The sequence below is a fragment of the Anopheles bellator genome, chromosome X (assembly GCF_943735745.2).
Source record: "Anopheles bellator chromosome X, idAnoBellAS_SP24_06.2, whole genome shotgun sequence".
Lineage (NCBI taxonomy): Eukaryota > Metazoa > Arthropoda > Insecta > Diptera > Culicidae > Anopheles > Anopheles bellator.
The window spans coordinates 6,656,977-6,681,878 of record NC_071287.1 but is presented as its reverse complement, the minus strand read 5'-3'; the positions used below and the strand labels follow the sequence as shown (position 1 = coordinate 6,681,878).

The following is a 24,902-nucleotide window of genomic DNA, read 5'->3' as shown; positions in this document are numbered from 1 at the left end:
TTATATATTCGTATATACATTTATATGTGTTTTTATACATAGATGGAAACTGAACTACAACAGTATTACAATCAGTGTCTTGACTTTGTCTCGCTGGTCACCCAATATCAACCATTCCGCATGTACAATGCCATTTTCGAATTCGCCTATGACACAAGTCGCCCCTATCAGCAGTTCTTCGAGTTATGCAAACTGATCAAAGGAAGCAGTGCTACTATCAACGCCAACGCAGCTCTTCGTGAATTGGCTGATCCAGCGAACGAAGTACGACTTCGCTGGCAACTGCGGGATTTTGGCTGTACGTGCCAAATGTTAGCCTATCTCTGTCCGTCATTACGCGGCAAGCGCGAGTCCGTTGAAGCCTCCATCGATTGGCTCACGAGCGAACAGGTTCGTCTGTTTGTAGAGATTAGCCAGTGCTCACCACCCGATCTCTTTTATCGTCAAGCTGGACCTAATTTGACGCGAGATCTGATTCAAGCGTAAGCAATTATTTTCAAAACGGAACAAAGGTAAAAAAAACTAATTTTTCTTTTTCTTTTTTAGGGTAGCTCAGTTGCTTACTTCACTTAAGTCGTTGTTATTATTATCTGGAACGAATGCTCAACCTTTTGATGCTTCGATGGCGGAATTTTTCGCCCAGGTCGCTAAACAACTTGCACCACTTGAGCACCTCGGTCAGTCTAATCGGTGGAACGTGCTGGATAATGCGGCGGCCTTTATTTTGTATCACGCCAGTATCAACCATTATCAACCGGACTACCTTCTGGAGATACTGCAGCCATTTACCATTTCGAAGCTACACCATCTTGATTACAACAGCGCCCAGAAGTTGCGTAAAGCGATCTGCTTCTGTATTATTGCACCGTGGCAATGCATCCCTACTAATAGTTTGAGCTTAGAGAATCACCAAAATGAACGACTTTTGCAGCAGTACATTGCAGTGTTGGCAGAAGATTTGTTGCGTCTTGAACTCTCCGATCCATCAAGGTGGCATACGTTGCTGGTGACTGCAGATGAGGAACATAAAGAGCACACAAAGACGAGCGGTACAACAATCAACCTACAGCCACCCAACGCCACTGCAGTTCATATGGAACTAGCCCAGCTGAAGGATCTCATTGGGAGCTTTTCATGTTGCAATAGCAAGGTGAAGGTTCAGTTGGCGATTGCATATCGTCCCATCATCGAGAAAGTTCTCTCTCTCTACCGTATGCTCGTGTCTACCGGCAATCAGGCCAGCGAGTTTCCGAACGCACTCTTACTTGAATTCTTTCACAGCGTTATTGCCGTGCTACAAGCACAACTCGGAGAACCTTTTCTACACGACGCCATTCGCGGCTTTGTGGAATTGTTTCACATCGCCACCGCCATGCGCCAGCAGCTGCGCTCGCTTAATACCTTGCTTAGCATCTTTCTGTTGATCGTCGAGAAACCGAATACCGGAACGATCCTACTGCCAGACATCGTAGAGTTCACCGTTTCAGCAGTACTGCCAGTTGTTTTCAATTGTGAATTGCAAGTGTCCAAAACTGACCAGGACCGTCATAGCGAGGTGTGTGGAGCTGTGTTCAAACTCTTTCACGCATTGCTCCTTCACCGGTGGCAATACTTCTGCAAAACCGATCTCCCACGAAGTCTTGGTTGGGGCGAAAGCAGGTTTCACGATGGTGGTTGCAACATTGCCCATACTGACCAATTTGGGGCCATATTGAATAGTTACGGCGTGACAATCACGGGCTCAAAGGATACACAACTTGTGCACGAAGTACTCGATTCCTTGCAGGAGCTCCACATTCGATGGGGCCTTTTTCGGTTGGAGTTTTTCCGAACCAATTTTCTATCATCATTCATAGCGACATTACTGCAAGCGCTTGCAACGCCCGAGGGTGTCTTACACTCTGGGATTATACTGAATTTACTGTACTCGATGTCAAAGGTAAGCGATGGGAGCGAAGTGTTTACCGGAATAAGGTCGATCGGATTGGCCCCAGAAACGGAAACACATTTGAATGCTGTGATGCAAGCAACGGTAAGAAAATGCGAATGATAACAATCTTGTGTCTTTTAATGTACAAAGTATAATGAAATTATTTTCAGGACTTTCCTACGTTTACCCAGCAGATGGATGTTTTCATTCACGATGTCAAAATTCTTCAACAACCGAACTGAGTAGGATAGCTTTGTTTTAAGATTTCTTTTTATTTTCTGAACATAATCGTAAAATATTTCCATAGTTTCAAATGAATCTCAAAATATCGTTTAGTTTATTCGTTGTCTTCGTTATACAGTATTTTTATTTATCTTGTAAGAATCCATGTCAATCCAATTGATGGTTCGATGAACGAACTCTCTGCTTCCTTTTTTAAAATAATAAAATGTAATGGCCTAAACCTGAAAAATAAATTGAACAACAGTCACATAGTCTTTAATGTTACAGGCAACAACATGAACATCAATCTTTGGTAAATATACGATGACCAATGCATGATTCTTCAAATGTAACATTTTTAGCTTCGTTGACGTCGATGGACACATTTTTGGGGTTAATGCGCTGTCAATTTTAATACACATGGAATTACATCGGTTTTTCATTTTTACCAATACATTGAAACAATAAGTACAATAAGTACACAGTTATCTGAGTTTTTTTTTAATCGGCACACTCCATTGGCGGTGGGTTTCAGTATTCATGTCAATATTCGTCTTTAGCGAAACCGGGCTCCAATGGCGATGTTTACCATTGTTTGTTAGAGTGTATCAAGCCGAGAAGATGTAGAACTTACCAATCATTGCTTTACATTCCGACCATGCCAATACTGGAACGATGTTATCGGGCATTGTTTTGAAACAAAATAAAACTGATCAATGTTCTCTTTAGCATACATTCATTTAATATTTGACATACCCAAAAACGAAGTAACGACCTTACTTTTCATTTCGCAATGGTTTAACATTGTAGCTCATGGGGGTGAAGGGTGATCAAGGGTGAAGTGCAAAATTTCACTCATGATCGAGCGTCATTATTCGTTTATTCCGACCGCTCTCGCATCGACGTCGATTCAGTCTCGCCATCTCAATCAGAATCTACCCTTCTGACCCTATGGCTGGCCTAAAAAGCCTTTACGGTTTTTGTCGTCCACCATTCTTAAGATATAACCAACCCAGCGGAGCCTAGCGAGGCGTATACATAGAAACATAACTTTTTGTCATTTTGTAGAGTATTAATTTTGTATAGTATACATTTGAGTGTAAGATTCATGTTTGATTGTTAAGAAGTTGGAATTTTCCCGCCAGCGTTTTACACGGAAAAAAATGATTCCACACACTGTACTTAATAAAAAATAAAGCGTATACACCATTAACATTAGTTTGTTTTATACGTAACATATTTTATTTTATTTTTTCTCATAAAATACTTTATATTCTCTTAGAATAACAACATTGTTTTTTCATTGAATAGGAATGTCTGAAGTTGATTTATAAGTATGCGTATTGTAAAAAGTGTGAAACACAAACGAGAAACAAACACAGTTTCTTTCGTCGTTTTTTGTACAGTTGGTTTTGTAAATGATTTTACAGGTGCAGGCAATCGATATAGTACGTATTTAAACTATACCCGCCTGTCTTACTGATGCTTATATCATTTACTACTTCCTACTGTTACTATAATCACACTCATCGGCGAGATGCGCCATTCGATTTCGTGGTTTGTCTTGTTTAGTGCAAATGATGGAATCCTTTGTAAATAAAAAAAAATGTAAGCAAAAGTAATTTAAATTACTTTTCTATCAACATAATTTAACTATGGGTGGTTTTCTACGGATTTATATCATAATTGAAGATCACTTCGTTCCCTTTAGGTCATACTTAAAATGATCTTATTTTGATTGTCAAAAAACCAAAAACCAAATTAACACCATAGTTTAGCTGTTCGGTTCATTATACTCTTCACTTTTTTCTTATCTCAGTTTTGATTTCTTTCTGTCCCTTTTGCTTTTCTTATTTTGCATCTTTGTTAGTGTTAGGTCCAGTACACACGTTTAAAAAATGCCATGCACATAAAGAAGTAGAGCTTTGCCAAAAATTAACTGAACCATTTTGGTTTAGTTTTTTTTAGCAGCGCATAATTGTTCATTTGCAACAGCATTGTGTATGAATAAATAGGATCTCACAGTTACATCAATGCCCCTCTCTTCGGATGAGCTCTCTGTTTCAAACGTCCTATCATAAAAGCCGATTATGTTATAAGTACCATGAATGTGATGAACAGTTGTGTAAATGTGTGTAAACTTTCGTATTTTTCTCTTTTGTTTTACAAATTATAACAATCATTTTTCTTTTAAAGGCAAGGAGCATATAGTGTTGTCGTGTTTCACGCTATTGTAGGAGATTAAAAGTTCATTAAAAATTAAGTGTCCAGCACTTTTGAGAGGGATTTTCCCTGTCGTTTTTCATTTCGCATATCTTTGCATTTTGCAGGTTTGCACCTCTTACTCCTTTTTCAAATTCTTTTACTCTGCTATGCAAGACTTATTTTCGCTACAACTCGATCACGGAAAAGCCTTCGCTCTTTTGTTATATTTTTATCTTTACTGTCCTTTAATTGTCAATACCTCCAATCGAACTCTTTCCGACGCACGCGGATGGAACACCGTGTAATTTAAGACAATCCAATTACAGAACAATAGTAGTAGTAGTAGTAATAGTAGAAGTAGTAGTGGTGGTGGTAGCAGAAGAAATAGTAACAGTAGCAGTGGTAATAGTAGTAATAATAGTACAAATAGTAATAGTAGTAGTGTTTTGTGAATAACGTTAATTGTGTAAAAAAAATGTCGCACGCAGCAAAACTTATCTTCGGCAAATCGAATGAAAGAGTGTATTTTCATGCGCAATGTGAATTTGAAATTTCCTGTTACTTCTTTTCTTTGCTTTTGTTTTCTTGTGCTGACGAAAAGCCCATTCTCTGGATACAACAAACATTAAAAGCGTGTGTTTTAGTCTTGCTGTTTCTGTTTTTTTCGTTACAACCCGGTGAGGAGCAGCTTTTTGTTTTTGGTTTATTCTCACACAGAAACAAATAAGCTTTCTCTTCTCATATTTTATATACGTATATATATACGTACAAAAAGAAAAGGGTGAATTAAAACCCACACCATGTAAAACTGTAAAACACACAAGAATGTTAATATTGTGCTAACAGACTCTGGCGTGTTTGATGCATTACCAAGTATAACATAAAATGTATTATTGTACACACCATTCTGTGCCAACTGCTATTCATTTAACTTCTTCGTAGTGGTGTGTATTAGGCTTGGCTTGTGCCAGCAGATCGTAGCAATTGTTATACGTGGGTAATTCTGCGTGTATGTGTGCCAAGTAACTATACTCTCCAGTGATCGGTCCAACCTACCCTATATAGATCTCTACTAATTGAATCCGTTACAAGATTTCGTATTTCCATCTTACGATTTTCAAATTCTTTCTATTCTTTTAAATTTCTTTTAATTTAATTATCATTCTCTTTCAATACATGGATGCGCCGTTTGCAATTATCATAGCTTTGCAGTTCGTGTTCAATTTTGTTTTCTCTACAGTTCGTTGGTATACAATAAGGTCACCGAACATTGTTAAATTAAAGTTTCTTTCTCCTCGTTTTTCTTTTCAACACCCTGCATTTTTTGTTTTTTTGTTGTTCTTTCATCTATATCTATTTAAGCTTATACTAAGAGCAACGCCAAACACATACAATTTCAATCCTAGTACTGTAAAATAGAACCACAGTATAACCACCATAATAGAAACCACCGGAAAGGGAGAGCTTCGTTATTGTTTTTTTTGGATTTCTCCGTAGTTGTAGTTAGTGATGTTTGCTAGCAATAGACAATACATACAGCGACAAAGATTACAACATTCGGTTCTTTTCGTTTTCGTTTATCTCGCTACAAATAATGCTTTGCCAACGAAAAAATGTGTTGAATGCAGGCAAGCCGATAGACAGATGCGAACAATGTACAAAAGGATAAAGGAAAGGTACGATATGATGAGAGCGAATAGAAGAAAACATGATACATTATCATTTTTCATGCATCGTTGCTTTGAGCAATAGTACCCTATCGCTATATTCTCAAGAACGTATGAAAAATTCCCCCGCACCATTCAACATTCGAATAGTAAAGACGCAAAATCAGATGTCGTACAGTGAACAAAGAAATAATACAAATGGCGATAGAGGAGAATGAGCGTATTATGGGGAGACAGAAAGAATCACAAGGGGTTTACATTTCAAGCCGTTTTTTCAAACGGCACGATACACGCGTAACAATTTACAAGAAGGGTAACTGGTAATTTTTTGCAGCATGCTCCAACATATAACAGTAGCGTACAACACACACACTCACATACACCCGTTCTACCAAACCCACTTAGTTTAAAGACGGACTATACTTTCAATAGACGTTGTGCCAGCAGAATACGCAACAGGCTGTCGAACCTATGGACTGTAGGGCAAGAATGGCTGGGTGGCGACGGTGAGCAAGGTTTGAAGAACAAATTTGCAGCAACAGAATTCTTGGTGTCGCTACAAAAAAATACAGTCTCAGAGTAAGTGAGATTTGGCGTTTTCCGTTGTTCGATCATCGAGGGCTTTTACTAGAATTTTTCGTAATCTTCGAAAGCGTATTCTGCGTATTCCATTCTAACTCAACACACTTTTTTCATCCAGTTTTGTTTTTTTGTACATTACTTTCCCTCAGCAATGAGGTAGCAAAAATGAAATGTAATAAATTTCATTTGATTGATGATTTTCTGTCTCTCTCTCTCTCTATTTTTTTCTGCCTGTTTATCGTAAACGACGTTGTTTGAATGCCTGTATGTGTGTATGTGCGAGTACATTACTCCAGCCAAACCCATAAACAATAACATGTTTTTTTTCTCACTTTCCGACAGTTTCGTTGCACTTTTCGCAGAATTTTCGATTCATTGCCAAAAGTGGCTAGCGAAACAAAGTATATCATCTGAAAATTTGGATAATATTTGGTAAATGATGTGTAGTTTTTGTTTCATTTCGTTGATGTTGTTAATTATTAATAAACGTTATAAAGAGCAAAATTATGATGATCGAATTACATTTTGATTTTATCTTGTGTGTTGGTGCAACCATTCGCAGTCAAGGGTGAATTTGAGCGGTGCGAAACAAAATTTATTTGGAGTTTGAAACTTTAATTTGTCTGTTTTTCACATCTATTTCCTTCATTTAGCTGAATATGACAGCCACTAGAATTAATTTAGTTATTTATCAGTAATAGTATCGCGATTTTTTAATATACTTTGACGTTCAACAACAGGATTGAAGATGAGAAACGTGTGGTGAATAATTCACAAAAAAAAAATTTCTTTTCTCAGCTTATGAGATGGCACAAGAAAAACTATGAAATATTATAAAATAGACAATGAAGAAAATCAAATAGTCATATTTATGAATTTTCATGCTTTGGCTAACAAGAAAATTGCAAAAATATTTTACAAAAGCAAGGCAGCAAGTATCAAAGTGTATGAAAATGGAGGTCGTGAGTGACCATGTAAACTACAAATGCTCTTCTATCAGCCACAAGAATTCAACAAAAACTTCAATCAAAAGGTGAAAAAGTCCCTAATGTGCATGTCATCCGATGATGGCATGGTATATGATTACATTACTATAAAGCTGGCAAATCTGGCTATGTTTTCAAATCTCCGCATCCGCATCGCAATCGCAAAAATCCGCATCTAACAATTTAAACAAAAGAAAGATATTTAAACATAATCATATTTTAACTGTTCCTTCATTCCGGAAAAAAGTGCTTTGGGCTGAGGAATCGTTTTTTAGAACTAAACGCATTTATGAAGAGCTAAAAGTGTCTCTTATGAGAGTGTCAAATGAACATGAGGAAGCAAATTGCAAAGGCATAATAGTCGAAAAAGGATGCATTTTTGCGAAAAATAAACTTTGTTTCGCACCAGAAAAACTTTTGGTGTGCTAAATCTGCATGGCTAACACTTTTCGTGTGTATAGGTCATACTTCCGAAAAAAACTAAAAATACTACTTAGACGGTTTAATCGAAGCTCCGCCCGAATTTTTGCGCGCGAACTAACATAAATGGGTAATCCTCGTATTTCATATAATGTTTGTGTTTGTCGAAATAAACTTTGTTTCGTTGGCCACTGTAGATTTTTGCACGTAATCATCGAAACTCCATCTATTGATTAACGTATAAAAAGTATTGTAAACGAGGATCCATGATCCAGAACCTTTCAGGCCTTTCTTTTCATCTACTCCTTTTTGTAATTTTTCCCTGATTCATTATAGTATTTCATTTGTTTGCTTATAACGATATACATATATTCATATATGCACCTAGCAATTGGAAATCTAAGTGAAGAAGTGGCGATACTCAGAATGGGAAGACAGCAGCTGCTGCTCAAAAGGCAATATGGCTACTTGGATACCAGGAGTGTTTTGAGTAGGGGTTTGATAGCAGAAGCATTGCTGCTAGCAAGAAAAGGAAAAAAAATCCAATCAATCAAACGCCACATTCCCATACATTTACACATAAATATGTGCATCAATATGTTCTAGACGCCGGGGCATATCTTGCATCCACACTTCAGCATAAAAAATCGTAATAACAAATTTTGCTCGCAAAGAACGTGTGCCAGACATACACCTTTAGCCTTTAACCCCACAGACCAAATCTCAAAAAGTTCCCAAAAACACCGCGCATACAAACAGTATAAAAACACTAATACCACCAACCAACCATCTAATTACATTAACGCAGGCTCATCCATTAAGCAGGTGCATCTGCCACTGTAATGCTGTTATTTTCAGCATAGTTCCCTGAGCTCCTCCAGGACAAGTGCTTCATTTTGATTCGTCCTGGTCCATCGGTTCCTCCGAACTCTCGCAGGAAACATCCGATGTTCTATGTGTACGTAGGTGTGCGATAAAAGTTGACAGAAAAATACAAAACATTAACGTTGCCACCTTCGTAATCCTTTCATGTTAGCCCGACCAACAGGTCGACCGATTCGCTTACCTTTTTAACGTTTGCATCGAAAGTCCGGCCATTGCGGTAACCGTATCCGACTCTTCTCGTTCGCTACTGTGTGCCTGTATGGCGGACAGGTTGACGGTGTGCGCGAAACGCTTTACGCATGGCCAGTGCAACATCTGTATGGCGATTGTTTTCTGCAACGTTTCAATCGCTGCCTGGCACGGCACACGGGCAAGCTCCGTGGCTTCGATAGAAGCAATGCTTTCCACACCTAGCAACGCTCGAACGCACTCCTCAGCTGAGTCGCAGATTGCCGGGAGATCGTAGCCGCCTTCGAGCGCGAGAACAATCTAGAAAAGAGAAAAGCGTGCCGGTGATAAATGTTTTGCATGATCGTTGAATGATTCTAAAACAAAGTTTCTCTTTCATTTTGGATTGAAAATATTTCAACATAGGTTTTCCAGGCGATAGTGTCTACAAAACTACAGAGCGTTGTGCTGCTACTTGGCTTAGAATAGTTTTTTTAAATTTCCACTGACTTATCAGATTCTTACCTTTCCATCGGCTAGCTGCATCAATTCACGTGTCAAATGGCCAAAGCAGGCCGGTGAAACGACGTAACCACCGAGAGGTGCTGGATGGCCGATGGCCGCATCGAATCCGGCCGACACGAGTACAATATCGGGATGGAACTCTCTCGCAATCGGCAACACTACCGTGCGAAACGCGGCTAAATACTCGGCGTCACCTAGTGGTGGATTCACCCCACCAGACCAAGCTACGTTCACGTTGAATCCAATGCCCGCACCCGCTCCACACTCGGTCGGTCCACCCGTCCCGGGGAAGAAGTTACCATCATCGTGTCGGTGAATCGATAAGTACAGCACACTTGGATCATCGTAGAATACCTGCTGCGTCCCGTTACCATGGTGCACGTCCCAGTCAACGATCAAAATGCGACGCATCTCGTGCGGCATCCGAGCACGCAGCAGCTTTGCGGCCAATGCAATCGAGTTGAAGAAACAGAAGCCCATTGCGGCGTCCGTTTCCGCATGGTGTCCCGGTGGCCGAACCACGGCAAACCCGTTCCGATTTTCACGGCGCGCCACTTTGTAACTCAGATCGATAACACATCCGGCCGCCATCCGAGCCGCAGCGGCCGTGTGGTGCTCGTTCCAGGTCGTATCCAGATCAACACCCACACCGCCACAGGCGAGCCGCACGAAACTGACGCGGCTCGTGTCAATCTTCTGTCGATTGAGCTGACCGGTACCAAAGAGCAGTGAGTGACCCTCGCTGTGCACGGTTTGCAACTCCTCCTGAGTAGCCTTACGGGAGCGAAGTTTATCGCAGCGCACCGCCAATCCGGTTCCTACCAGCCGCGCCCAGATGCTCTGCAGGCGACCACTGTGCTCGGGATGGTTAGCATTATCGCCGCAGACGCACACGTGCTTTAGCATGAGACTGTCAAAGGCTAGTCCGGTGGTAATGGAGGAGTTTGCGGGTGTGAGTGTAGCAGCAGTGGGTCCGTGCGATTCCAATGGTACAATTGTCGAGGCAGACGCAGACGTGGTCAGCTGCAGGGGCATCGGTCCCACGGGGCTCGAACAGGCAGAGGATGAACTGGCGGCAGCCGCAGCGGCTGCTACAGCGGCTGCAGCGGCCACGGCCGAAATGGTGAGGCTGTCGTGGGTGTAGTTGAGAAGCGACCGACTTCGATTCTGGACTGTCAGGTTGACCGGTGGCGGAATGTCGTCGTCCTGCGGCAGCTGTTGACCAGTGTCCGAGAACATGCTTTGTTGCGTGGCACCGAGCTGCGCTGTCGCCGAGCAGAGGTGCACGAGAGGACTGGACGACGTACGGGAAAGCGGCCGCAACATTGGCCTACCCGTTGCGACCGTCCCAGCATGGTAAGGCTCCTCCAGCATTGGCAGCTGCATTGACCGACGCAGTAGTAACTCACGATGATGATGGTGGTGCTGCTGCATTAATTCCGAAAGATGTTGCGCCTGTTGGTGTTGCTGCTGCGCGTGCGATGGCGATACGAGTTCGTCATGCGCTACAAGCGTTTGCGAGGTGCTTTTGATGACGCAGTTTGCCAGGACCGTTTTCGGTGGCTGCTTCTTGTCGGTCAGATCGATTACCTCGTTTGATTCCAACTCCTCGCGCAACTGGGGTTCTCGATTCACACAATTGCTAGCACGATTCAGCGCAGTCTGGCGTATCTTTTGCTTCATAAGCAAATGCTGCTCGTACGCCTGTCGCTCGGCCTTACATAAAGTGGGATAGAAAAGATCGAAGGCAGCAGAGCAGGGGAAGAAGAAATCGACAAATCGATTGAATAAGTGTAAAAACAACAACACGAATTATGATCGAACACAAGCACAACTAAGAAGTAAGACGAAAGCACACTAATAGAACCCCTTTCTGTTTAGTTTTGGTTTGGATGGAATTGTGGAGTGTAATCCTGATTTTGGTTTAGTTCTGATAAAATTGATGATATATTTGTATCTTTCGAACTATCAAAAGCAATCTTACCCAAGACACATTCGGAAAGGTGAAATGTTATACTATCCCGTTAAACGACCCACAATTTGTTTTCGTATGTAACTTACGTCACTATTTTCGAAATGGGTTTGGGTGATGTTCACCATGGCGCTGTTCGCACCGGCAAGCATCGGATGACCGAGCGGCAACGGAGCGGACTGGGTGCGTCCCAGTGGCCGATGGCCCTGCTTGTTAAGTCGGGCTTGAGCAACGTGTGCATCTGTTATCGATTGCTGGTAGGCGGAAGTGACTGCGGCTGCGGCGGCCGCTGCATGCAGACCAGGCAGTTGTGCCCGACCGATGCCGATGCCAGTGGCGGCTGCAGCTGCAGCGACCGCAGCCGCAGCAGCCACTGCGTTTTGACTGTGGTGGTGCTGGTGCTGGTGGTGCAACTGCTGCTCAGCCATTTCCAGCATCGGATTACCGAACGCCAGTGGACCAGCTGACGGTGGCGGGCCCTGACCACCGACAAGTTGTGGCGGTCTGATGGCGTTCATCGCCTTAAAAAATTACCATCAGAACAACAAGAAAACGAAGAAAAGGAAATCGATTAACCAGTTACTCGCTATACACGTGACTCATCATATTCCATGACAACGCCACATATTATATGTTGGCCATATACATTTTTAATATTCAATCCATTGCAAACTATTATAATAGAATCTTATTTTTTTCAATGACTAATGAAGACCAGGGCTGCAGATGTAACGTGTGAACTTCAAGTAAGTTAAAAACAAATATATAACAAATAAAAATAATGTAGTAAGGATGTGACGTAAATGTATTGGGAATCTATTATACCGCACAAAAATGGTGTAAAACTGAAGTGGTTTCAACAACAATAAAAATCAATCGTCTTTTCACAGTGCTGTACATCAACCTTGATAGACGGTGTAAATAGCAACAAAGGTACGAGTGAGCAAACTTAATGCTCGATGCTGTACACGTAATTTCCAACGAAGAGTAGAGCCTACAAAACACACACTAGTTTCTTCGACAAATAAAATCAACTTACCAAGTGCACAGCGGTGGCAGAATGGGCCGATGGACCGAGATGTGGTCGACCAAGCGAAATGTTGGGCATTGAGGGTGAACTAAACAGCGATAGATCATTGATGCTAGAGCGAGCTACTGACCCGTACTGTGGATCTTCGTTCTCTTCCTGGATCGGAGCGTTTGTCGGAGATGCCCGGCTTCCGACGGTTGGTGGTGAGTTAGGTCCAGAGTCTGTCGTTGTGCCAGAAACTGGACAATCTACGGCAGAAAAAGGAAAAGGAGCAGGAGATGCTTGAGAAGTTGAGCGACGAATGTGGATATAAGGTGAAATGTTCTGGGCTGACAAACCAAACAATGGAAACAACCAAAGTATAAAACAAATTGTAGAAATCCTGGGATATGTTTAAAAAAGGAATGATTATTTTATAAAACAAACTTCAGATGATTTTCAATATTTATCTTCCTGTGAGTGAGTGTGTGTTTCTGTTATTCTGTTTCACTTGCAATAAACAATTCTCAAAGTAGTTAGTTTTTTCTGTTCATAAAAAAACTCGTCGCATCGAAATACACCGTCAGTAACGCACAATGTTAGTAAGCAACATCACTCATAACGCAACAAATGGGATAGCCATGCATCGTTTGCTTTATTCTTTCTCCAAACTCTTCCTGCCAATAAAAATCCACGCAATTTTGTTACGCGAACTTATTTCACTAATCTGTTTCTAATTGGCAATGGTTTACTTTCCAGCTCTCCCGGTTTTACAATTGATTTTCTGTTGTCTGACCGAATACACATAGTTTCTTTTTTAATAGGCTCCTCTGCCGTTATCCGACAACCATTACCGCCAAACGGAACTGGTCTGCAACAACAAATAGTTATAGCTGAAGTTAAGCAAAGCCCATCAAATTGCTTGAACATGAATTTTATTTGACAGTGGGAACGCATAACACACATACACATTTTGTTTCTACATCTCGACAATGTATCTATGGATATCTCATGATCTCAATAAAGTACACCTCAATATCTGAGCGTGCAATAAAACAATAATAATCAACTATATTTTTTGCATAATCGTGAGCTTAGTCAAAAAGACATACGAGTATCGATTGAAGATGTAAAATAATATATCACGTCAGTGGCATACGTACTTGAAGATAGCGCCTGGTTCTGGTGCTGCTTCTGGAGTCGGCGCAAGCGTTCCTGACGCCGGGCGGCGATCGGTCCATTAACGGATCTTTTTTCAATCACGCGCTGCTTAAGACGAATCTTCAGCAAGTTAGGTTCGGACGCTGCGGTGCAAGTAGTTAGTAGTAGTAATTATTCAATCAGTACACAAAGCTCATGAGCAATATTCACATAACGTGCAACAAAGAGACAAAAACGGCAACGATTTTTTGGACAGGAACAGCATTGAAACATGATAGATTGCATGACCGAAAAAGGAAAGTTTGTATATATTTGGTTACGTTGATATGTTGTTATTTTCCTTTTTTAGTTGATACATGGTTCTTAGAGTAAGCATTGTCTCTTTAGTTTATCAGGAATGCAAACTATTTCAATATCGACTTTTTCAAACAAAGTTATTTTTTAGTTCTTGATGTATCGCGCTGTAGCGTACTATATACTTGGTAAGCTGGTGCGGAAACGAAAGTTCTTGTAACGTAGCACCGCTTGTTATTGCGAATCTTAAACATGTCTGCAATGCACTTACGCGTAGATGACTATAATAGTATACCAACACAAATCACGGAACAAGGAATTTGTATAACTTATGCTAGTAGCCCTTTTTGATCAAACTAACAACAAATCGCAAACGCGTGTTATTTGCTCAAACATTCAACAATCCAAAATATGAGTTATCAATGTGAACAGGTATCGAAAGAGGGATAGTGAGGTGGAAGAAGATTCCTGCAGAAACTGGAAGAGATTCCTGCACTATGTTATTGCATCGAAAGGCGGCACCATACACACCGGTAAAAACAACAGGGTCATGCTTTTAAAAGTGATCAGGAGTTTTGGATGGTCCGAAAGTGACATACCTGTCTTTCGCAACGGAAAGTCCGGATCGTACTTCCCAATGGCGATTGGTGGCGGCGGAATTTTATACGGATGGGAATTCACGGCCGCTGCGACGGCACCCGCCGGAAGCGATTCACCGGAGGACGACTTTACAACGCCCCTGCAAAGAGTTAGAACCGAAAGAGGTAATCACTGATCACTGATAGGGAACAAGAATTTGTTGTCCATCGGCCGCGTGCACATCTTAGCACAATTATTTTACCAGTTCCTGTACGACGATGATGAATTTAAGCCGTTCGAAGCCGCGGCTTGCTTTTTCTGTATGAGGAAGGTCTGCATATGTAACGAAAAGAGAAAGCTGATTGATAAGCTTCGCATTCGGCACAAAATGTTCTTGAGAACGCTGCCTGGTACCTGTAACTTTTGTTTCACTTCAGAGCTTGCATTCGCGCAGCAATCATGTTTCTCCTTCCGTTTAACGGCCTCACGTTCACGGCGCTCGAGCTGTTGCGCAGCCACTTCCGCTATCCGCTGATCGCGCAACTCCTGCAACAAATTACAATAGTATGCGTTGTATTTTCGTTGTAATTCTTATCTGCGCTAACATCGCAAGTGTCTTGGCCCTGAACAGCTTCGAATATAAACCTGAAATTTATGCTCCAACTGCTGACGATGGTGCATCTCCAGTTCCTTGTTTTTTTCTTGGAAGGCATGCCACAACTTCTGCTTCTCGAGCTCCTGTTCTTTCTGAAGCTGTGTAATAGAAGAACAAAACGCGTGAGTCAATCAAACATAAAACACGAGCTAGACACTCGTCGTTTGGGGATTACCAACGGCGATCAAAACAATCAGAGTGGAATACCAAAACACTAATGCTTACCTCCAGAATCTGCTGATTGATGTCGGACGGAGCTTGCGACGACGATGACGACGACGGCGAAGCGCTACTGTTGAGGGCAATGCCTGTGCTCGGAACGACAAGCACTCGGTCTCGCCCCATTGTCGAATCACGTGCCATTTCTGTTTGAAATAGAAACCAGAATATAGTCAAATAGATCTGGTATCATTGGTTACCGAGTGCTGCATCGGGCAAGTTGCTGGGTGCATCCATCCAGCTCATAAAACGCAATTCCTAACATGACGGGGTTTAACATAGCTTTTTTCCACAGGTCCACGTTCTGGAAAAAAATTATTTGTTTGTTTTCTGTTGTGTACACGACAAGGACGTGCATGCGTATGTGTGTGTTGGCGACGCTGTAGGCCGCAGGAAAACCGCTACGAACGGGGAGCGCGTAGGACTTGTACTTTAGAGAATAGTGCGTTGGAAAACTATTTTTAGCGCCAATCGATAATTTGCCCTATAGCATCCAAACTTCTGGTCAAGAACGAAACTAATGTTACCAACACATTATCCATCGACTCTTCCTACTGTATTTACAGCCACCTTCGAAAAATCTAAATATCTCTTAAGTTAGTTGGTGTTGAAGGCATTAATGCATGGTAAAACAATATCAATGACTCGTCCCATCATCACCGACAATGCTTTATACTACAGTACCAATGAGCAGAGCCATCTTTCAGACCTTCGTTAGCGACAACGGGAAAATAGTAAAACCAACCCTACAGCTCCAAAGGTGTAGTGCCACCGAAGAGAAAAAACACACGTTGCGCTGTACAACCTAATAGTGGGAGGATCGAGTGCGGATGATAGGTGATGGGCAAACAGCAGCTATTCGTTCGGCATCCCCAATAGGTGTATTCCAGTACCACCAGTACGGGTTCGATTAAAGGAAAAGAGCGACAGAAAGGCGCAAAAGATCGAATTTGATAACAAACATGACGGACATAAACGACCGAACAGTGTACTGCACAAACACACACATACTCACAAGCGCAAAAAACACAAACACTTGCGCCCACACACTGCACAGAGCAGATACAGATGGAAAAATGAACTGATAGCACGCAAAGCTGCCCGAATGCCTCAAGGTCAGATACCATATACCACAGCATATATTCTTCCCTGACACAATCGCTCGTGTCGATGTTGGGCAGGGAATACGGTTGTTGTTATTATCGTGCAAAGGCCTTCGGGCGCAGAGTTTGCTTCGCTTCTCATTATGGAAGGAAAACAAAATTGTTTTTTGCCCTCCGTCGATTAATTTTCACACTGTTATTCTCCGTCTTCCATATTCTCCTGTGGTCCATGTGTTCCGGTCTCGTCTCACATTCGCCTGATAGGAGCCGTGCCGTCCCGCCGTGTTATTGGTTGAATGTTGATTACTGCTCGGTTGAATGTTGATAGTTCAAACTTATTATCAGGCATCGCTTGCTACTGTAAACCTACTGTGGTGTATCGAATGGAATCTATATTCGTTCAGTTCGAGACCGTGCAATACTTGCTGTGCTCAGCAGACCCTCGTTGAAGGACCGGAAAACATTTACCGACTTCGGCAACAGCCGCCGCCGCCGCCGCCGAGCAGCGGTCTTGGCCTGCAACAGAGCTAATCTTCTGTTGCTTTCAGCAACAATGTGCCAACATTTGCCTACTTTGGAAATAAAATATGATTCCGAAGAACACCTAGTGAATCTGTTCACCCAGCAACGTGTTCAAAGGAGCGACGACAATGGTGTGGAGGGAATCTTCTTTTAATGGTCAACTTATGGCACGGCCTTATCAGCTCCATCGATCTGTGGCGCCAAAAAACATAGGTTCATTACATGTTACAGCATTTTTCGTTATGCCTTTTCAAACATCCGCGGCACAGTCGGAAAGGGTAACGCAGTTAGTTGCATTTGATATGGCGTTGCATCGTGCATAAGGTGGCTCCACGAAGAACGCGCTGCTAGGTAAAGCAGCGCCTACTAACGGAACACTTGTAGCGGATAGAAACGTCAAACGCACGTACCAACCACCGAACACAAAGGTGCCACCACTACCAATGGCCCACGTACCAATCTATATATATATATACGTGTATGTGTGTGTGTGTGTTGTATTATTTGCTTCCTGTTCGTTTTTGTTTTCGCTGATTAAATGCCTCATCGAGAGTGTGCCTACATTTTGCATGAAACAAAAAAGAATGAGTATGCATATACATACGTGTAAAAGCCCGAGTGCAAAACATATTTTTATATTTATATATATATATACATATAAACGTACGTTACACCATGCCACAAACAGACGTGCGAATGTAGTCGCAACCTAGTTTCCCGACGTACGGTTCCGCCTCCAACATGCCCACGTCGTCTAGTGGCCGCTCGTTGCTCTCGACACTACTGTGTGCGCTACCACAGCACCGTGTTTATAGGCTCCGCTCCGAGTGCCATGAAATTACTGAACCTTCTTCTCCCCAAGCTTTCCTTTCACCGCGCGCGTACACCGAAACACACCGGGTTACATCTCGTAGGCGAAGCAAGCACAAAGATAGATAATGCCCAGAAAATAAATCAGCGGCGTCGGTGACCCCGTGAGCTGGGAGATCTTGATGACGATTAATGTTAGCGCACGCACGGAAATGAAATAATGAGTAGAGAAAGAAACGCACCGCAGGCACACTCAGCTGGACAACGAGCGCGACACGCGTCCGCTCGATAGAAGCGTAGCCTTAACACTACGCCGGAGAAGGCTCAACACGTAACAACGCCGCCGAAGAGCGGGTGCGCGTGCGCACTCTGGCCCAGCGACTAACGTGACGCACGCTTTATATGTATGTGCTGCTGTCACAGTGGTCATGATAGCCAAAGGCTGCTCTAGTAGTTATAGCGATTAAACGAAGAAGTAGCAGCTACTGCATCGAAACAGCGGACTATGATGCGAGACGCTTTGATGGCAGAGCAAACACGCTCGATGTCCGTTCCTACCAGCACGGATATTGAGTCCACTACCTGGTCGGCCCATATCATACCTACTGCCATGCGGTGCGTAGGCCGCAGCGCACCATTGTGCGTGAACTGCTTTCGAATAGTTGTGGCTGATTGAAGCGTTTTACCTCGAACGTGTGTCCGCAAACCGATGACATCCAGTAACCCGGCTCCGGTTGGCATTGTAGTGTTTCTGTTTCAATGGGTGTTCATCGAAGTAGATAATTTCGGCTCTCGCCATCTTCAGCTCGGTCTTCTAAAGAAAGCAGTTGTTGGTGCCCTTTATCTTTAAGCCGGCTCAGAATCTTATGGCCTTCAAAAACCGTTCCTCTATTGTTATCCCATCCCTCAGTCGCGCAAAGGACACCACACCACACACCTGCAGCAACGTAGCAGAGGCCAAAATGGCCAACCAAAATGCACACAAACTTTATTTGTTTGACTCTCTCTCTCTCTAACTCTATTTCTTCCATTGAAATGAAACTGAAGATTTGAAAAGCATTAAATCAACCCGCAAGAGACAGAGGAAACTCTTTCTTAGCGCGCGATATGCCGATGTTTGGCACAAGAAAACTCTACTATGTGATCGAGTACATGAAGTATGATGGTCTTGTTTCCGGCAGGGGTTTGTCGGGGAACTACTGCAAGCCCAGCTGTTGATAGTGAAGAGTCATTGGACTTTTGGCTTTTATCTGACCGTCAATGCGCGGAATTTAAATTGAATAATTGAAGGAGAGAGAAAATAAATAAATAAGAGCGATAGAGGTAGCCAAAATGATAAAAGATACACCCGAGTGGTTTGTAATTCCCAGCAATCAATTGTTGTCCGTCAGCATCTTTATCATTTCATAGTTATTTCACTACTTCAGTTCATTGTTTCATAGACGAAATGGGGCAAGTGTCAACAATGAAACTTAACCAGATTAACCAATTAACAGACAACCAGTAATTATTGCCTGTTTTATAAAAGCAAGGAGCGATTCCGACCAGACATATCGAGAACAGCTTTCGCTGCTGTACCCAAATTTCTTTTGAGCTCCGGTTTTCTATGGAATTTACCACCACCACACGCTAACAGTTCAAGCGAAGGCCCCTGAGTGGACGGGAATTGCATGCACGAGATAGTTTAACACAGAACCCCACATACGCAAAGGTGAACACACACGGGTACATTAGCAGCTACACGAAGGGTAGTATGGATGGAAGGACGCAGAAAACTCATACGAGAAACCGCGCGCGCACACACGAGTACACTTTAGCCACACGGTGGCAGTAGTGTGCGTGCGTAGACCTGCTCTAGCCATATGAAACCGCTGCTCTGTGGGGCTCGGTTTGTTTACAAAAACAAAATGTCAACCTATCGTGGCCGTCTTCCGCGCATCGTCTTCACCTGCCAAATTGTACAATGTTTTCCCATTATCTACTATCTGCACTCCAGCCTCAAGAAGTCGCAGAAAGGACCCCGCATGAAGGAATTCGAACAGTTTTCGCTCAGCCGAACTGACCTGACCGAACTGAACCTGACCTGACCGTGAAATACGGCCGAACCCCCCGCAGGTGCAACGCAGTTCAAGTGTGGATCCGTTTCCGTAAGTTTGATGGAACGATACATATTTTGAGCAGAATTCTTATTCCTGTGTATTCAGCAGTTCGCGCCCGCTATATCACTGAATCTTGGGATGCCCAGCTAAAGTTCGACGGCCGGACGGATCACCTAAGGGGTGATCGCACACGTGCGACAGCATCAACCACCGGTTTGATACGATGGAGGTGGCCATTCTGGAACACTGATACGCTACCGATCCGCCACTTTTTTCACTTTATGGCCACGCACACAGGCAACAATAGCCTCTAGAATATGCGCTTCATGAAGGTTCTGTAATGTTATTAAGCGATGTAACGATACTATGCAACATATTTGAAATGTGGGTTACGCTTGTGTATCATTGCTTGTTGTGTTCCACAAATCCAACACTATGTCATAATCATGGAGCAAGTGTTCTGCACCGGAATTAGACGGGTTTCATGCACCGTAGCATGTATTTACTATTTGCCCTTCTGAACAACCGTTTTGGGTCCAAGTGTGCTGATGTGAAATTATGCAACTAAATATAAAAGAAATTTTGTTCTGAATGTTACGGGGTCTTGTTTTTATGGAGACACCTTGTTTTTGAGGATGCACTAGGCGAAGAATTGAGAAATGAGACGCCTAAAAAATCGTGCTGCACCAACCTTGTGTGCTTCTGTTTATGGTGAGCATAATAGCATAAGATGCCCGTGGAAAATAGAATGGCCAAACGGCAATTTGGGATGGGACTTTGCTAGTACCGCATAAGGCTTGAGGTGTAAAATAAGACAGCCTTTTGGCCAGTGTGTCGGCTCTCCACTAACCGTAATGTAGCGGAAGCTCCACTCGCTAATGTGTGTCCTAGGCGAGTTCTCTGGCGGTGAGCTCTAACATGCTGGGATTGGGCAAATACTAAGTATTGTGAAAATGCCAAAAATAGCTCTACTGCGCCGTATCGGTATGCGCACTTGTTGTCATTTATAAATATATCCCACAAGATTTTCTGTTCCTTTTTTGCTCAGAAATTCGATCGGTTTGTGTTGCGTTGCCTGCCTGCCTGTTTCCTGCTTCTTTTTTCATTTGATTTGCTACGCTCTTCACTTCGTTTCCCGTTCGCTTATGATTGCCGTATTGCGCATAAACATAGACGCGCAAGGAGATAGCATAGCTGCGGTCACGTCGATTTTGGAAGGTGAGTGGATATGTCTATGTCATTTACCAAGACCATTCCGGACCTAAATCATCATCGAGGACAAACCGGAAGCCTGGAACATTCGTTCCTCTTGCAACACCAGACCATGAGCACCAATGTTACAGCAATGTTTTGTCCATTGGAAATGGAAAATCTTTTCCTTCTTTAGCCTTCTGCCGTGATAAGTGATTCTTCTTCTTATCCGGGCTATTACGACCGACTACTCTATGCAAAATCTTAAGTAGTAGAAATATGATAAATGGGCAAACACTTCAAAGGGCGTAGGGTTCGGGTTTCGAAACGTACTTAATTATTTAAAAAATGTTTTTGCATATCGTCCACTTGAAATACACTGTCTAGCTTTCTCTCCCTCACTCAATTCAATGATCGAATCCGATCTGAACTAGAGTAAATCATAGTTCAATTGCTAACACTTCCAACGATTGCTGTTCATATTCATCATGCGTTTGCATAATGGAAGGGCGTTATTGTTTGTATTTTATTTGTCTTTTTTTTTATATGTTTGTGGTTTGTATTGTATTGTTGCCGTTCAAACATATAAGGCTGAGCATCCAAGTGGAGTGGATAATCCATAATTCAATGGATTATGTTTTTCTCAATACTTTAGTGTTTTATTGACGCAACACTCTGTACAAAATATAACAGGAATTTCGATTTGGAACTTTGTGATACCGAAGATTTTGTCCTTAACATATGCTTTTATTTCTAGGGGGGCAACACTGTCACCAGCAGCTGTGAACGTCGTGATACATCTTAAAACTTACTATTGTTTGCGATACGAGACCTTTTGTAAACAATTCTAGAGTAAATTCTTAATATTTTAAAATATCAGAAAGTGTTCAACAACGCAGTTCAATTAAATTTCGCGTATGGAATGAAATTTCTGCTACCAAAACGAAGCAAATGTTGCAAAAAGCCTTCGGTGATCAAACTCTATCGAAAACAAGAGTTCAAAAGTAGTACGAAATGCTCAAAGAGGGTCAAAAAGAGGGATGGTCAATAAAAGCAGAGAAATTGTGCTCCAAAACCGCTGACTGACTGTCTGAGGTCTTGCGGACATTGCTGGAGTATTGAAAGGATCAGGAGTTGAGACATGGATCTGCGCCCCGGAAACGAACGATCTGCCAAGTGAATATCGTGCTAGGTGGGTAAGATGAGGCCAAAACCGAGAAAACCACAACAAAGCAAATTAAAAATCAAAATCATGTTTACAATTTTATTTGATGGTGCAGCATCATGAATTCCTTCTTCCTTTATTCCTTTCATTGACGCGACCACACAGGCCATAGTGAATACATAACGCTAGAAAAATGACCATAGTTAAAAGATTAAAGGACCGTAGTTTGTTGCATTCACAAAGAAGTGGTGTTGTGGGGCTCAATCGAAACACTCTTCTATTGTGTGTTCTTCTGCTTCTATTGTAAATTGTTTTTTGTTTATACATTTAACATTGTTTTATAAGGTTTAATAGGTCCTGTGGTTGCTCTAGACAATCTAACCACCATTCTTTTATTTTTGGAGGCTGAGGGTACCTCGGCGTTCCATACTTATTCCATTCCATATTGTCATTCTCATCAGCATACTGTGTGGAGGGGCGTTATAGAGTGGTTGTGAAGCGATTAGGATCAGAGATATGGCATGCTTATAGTTGCGAGTTAAGATTTTTGGAATTGCAGGAGAATGGAATTGACGGCACGCTACGAACCTCTGTTAATTACAGTACTAGAGTTCCATTGATATGTATTGCTTAGACATTTGCTCCTGGGGTATTGTTTGTGTCTAGTGTTTATGAATGTTCATTATATTTCGATAACGTTTATTGTTGGCTTCTCTAAAATTGAAGAGCTACATCAAGGTGGTAAGATCATAAAAGACGCTGTTGGTTCAAGAGATTGGAGACGGTTGATTAGCGGACTAAAAGCAGATCGACGAATTGATTAAGGAGCAGATCGACAGTTTTCGGTTAGTGGACGATGGATTTGATTAGATACTGTCTCTTACTGACTGTGTTAAGTAAGTTTATTATTTATAAAGTCGAAACTATACCATTTTTGGGGCTGGTCTGCCAATTATAGATTTCCAAGAAATGCTTTCGTCATCACCAACATAACTGCATGGTGTGTACACGCGCATTCATTTTGCAGCAGCGCATGCGCTTCAATTGTTGTTACATGGAGTTGATACGCTGCCGATGACTGTCAACCACAACCATGCAATTATGTTGGTGATGGCGGAAGCATTTGTTTATATCACGGAAGTATTTCTTGGAAATATGTAATTGGGCAAACAACCACAAAAATTGTATTGCTTCGACTTTACAAAATATACATATATATACTTCATGGTATGTACACGAAGTTAAACTAACTTTCTAAACTCAATCATAAAGTTAGTTTGGTTTATTTAGTATTGATATTGAATTGGGATTGATTTTTGCTTTTTATATATTTTCTATCGGTCAAATGTAGGGGCAGTGGTGTTGTTATTCCATTGTTTGCGATTGTTCTTGGAAGCGATAGGTAATCGACTCTGCTGTTTGGATGACTCCTTCAGATAGGGGGTTTAGTGTTGAGTGGTCTCGGTGTCGTTTTTGTTTCAATATGTACTGTCTATTGTTTCGTATTGTTGAATGGTTATGCGAATTATATGCGAATTACAGATAGGTTTTTATTCTTTAAAGAATGTACTGGGCAGTATTTATTATAGATAGGTTCTAGGTTGCTGTGGAGCGGCCATCCTCTATCGGACAATCTCAATAGAACACACGAACTGGCTGTCAATTCTAGAATTAAAAAAAAAACAAAAGACTCTAATACTTTTTACTATAGTTCGCCTGTACAATTCAATATTCCGTCAGTCGGTATCAACAAGTGGCGGCGAACGCAACAGCAACGGGCCTGGTATGTTGCCTCGGTTCTCGATCACAGCAGAAGAGTAACGACGATATCATGGAATAGTCGAGAGTCAATGTGAACTTTGCGAACGTTGATAAATTCGACATTTTCCCTCAATTCTGAGGGCAACAACAATTAAAATAAGAAAAGTGGGGACCAAAATGTATTGTTTTTACTTATACGGCCTAATAAGTCATTCCAAATACATACAACGATATTAACACCCATTTTTGATCTGTGCCTTCACATTCATTAATAGTTTGATGTATGATGTGAAAATATTATTATTGCAGTGCTTAGGGATCATTGCCAACAACCCTGCCCGTAAAAAACCACAATGTTACAAAAAGCAATAGAATATTCACAATGATTCTGCAGGTCAAGAGAGCTTGGCGATTGTAGTTCCGGATGAAAAGAAGACGAAGATTGTTTTGATTGATTTAACTAACTTTGCTAAATTGAGTGGGGTATTTCTAAATACTCCAACATTCATGAATGGTTCAACAATGGTTCTCAATGGTTGGCAGGTCTGTATAACGATGCGAATAACCTAAAACTTTAATACTCCCATCGCCAAGATACTTCATGATTACTTGTGCCTTGATGATTGCTGCACTATTTTGTTGTAGGAAGAAATCTTCACCAATAAGACTTGTTCCTTCATGAATCAATTTTTCTTTCATCATGTTTTCGTCAGCTTTCGGACATCAACTTGTATGCTTCAGGAAAACAATGCACAATGTCCTGGTTTTTTTT

At 42.0% G+C, this 24,902-nt stretch overlaps 2 protein-coding genes across 3 annotated transcripts in view; one reads left to right on the top strand and one right to left on the bottom strand.

The window, feature by feature from the left end:
* Nucleotides 1–2,355, top strand: part of LOC131213187 (exportin-6) — a 4,680-nt gene extending 2,325 nt beyond the window's left edge. Inside the window, exons 3-5 of the mRNA XM_058207180.1 lie at nt 43–482; nt 547–2,032; nt 2,101–2,355. Coding sequence (XP_058063163.1) covers nt 43–482; nt 547–2,032; nt 2,101–2,172 — 1,998 coding nt within the window. The 3' untranslated portion in view covers nt 2,173–2,355. The remainder of the gene's footprint in view (nt 1–42; nt 483–546; nt 2,033–2,100) is intronic.
* Nucleotides 2,356–3,401: 1,046 nt separating this feature from the next.
* LOC131213811 (histone deacetylase 4) overlaps nt 3,402–24,902 on the bottom strand; it is a 22,932-nt gene continuing 1,431 nt past the window's right edge. Inside the window, exons 1-12 of one of the 2 annotated variants that reach the window (XM_058207953.1) lie at nt 17,772–18,163; nt 15,486–15,625; nt 15,251–15,358; nt 15,020–15,151; nt 14,868–14,938; nt 14,626–14,765; nt 13,735–13,875; nt 12,602–12,840; nt 11,652–12,083; nt 9,591–11,306; nt 9,079–9,386; nt 3,402–8,964 (exon numbers count right to left, since the gene is read on the bottom strand). In XM_058207953.1, the coding sequence (XP_058063936.1) occupies nt 8,904–8,964; nt 9,079–9,386; nt 9,591–11,306; nt 11,652–12,083; nt 12,602–12,840; nt 13,735–13,875; nt 14,626–14,765; nt 14,868–14,938; nt 15,020–15,151; nt 15,251–15,358; nt 15,486–15,623 (3,486 nt within the window). In that variant the 5' untranslated portion in view covers nt 15,624–15,625; nt 17,772–18,163 and the 3' untranslated portion in view covers nt 3,402–8,903. Of the gene's footprint in view, nt 8,965–9,078; nt 9,387–9,590; nt 11,307–11,651; nt 12,084–12,601; nt 12,841–13,734; nt 13,876–14,625; nt 14,766–14,867; nt 14,939–15,019; nt 15,152–15,250; nt 15,359–15,485; nt 15,626–17,771; nt 18,164–24,902 lie in introns of those variants that run through there. The other variant, XM_058207954.1, reaches the window with a different exon arrangement.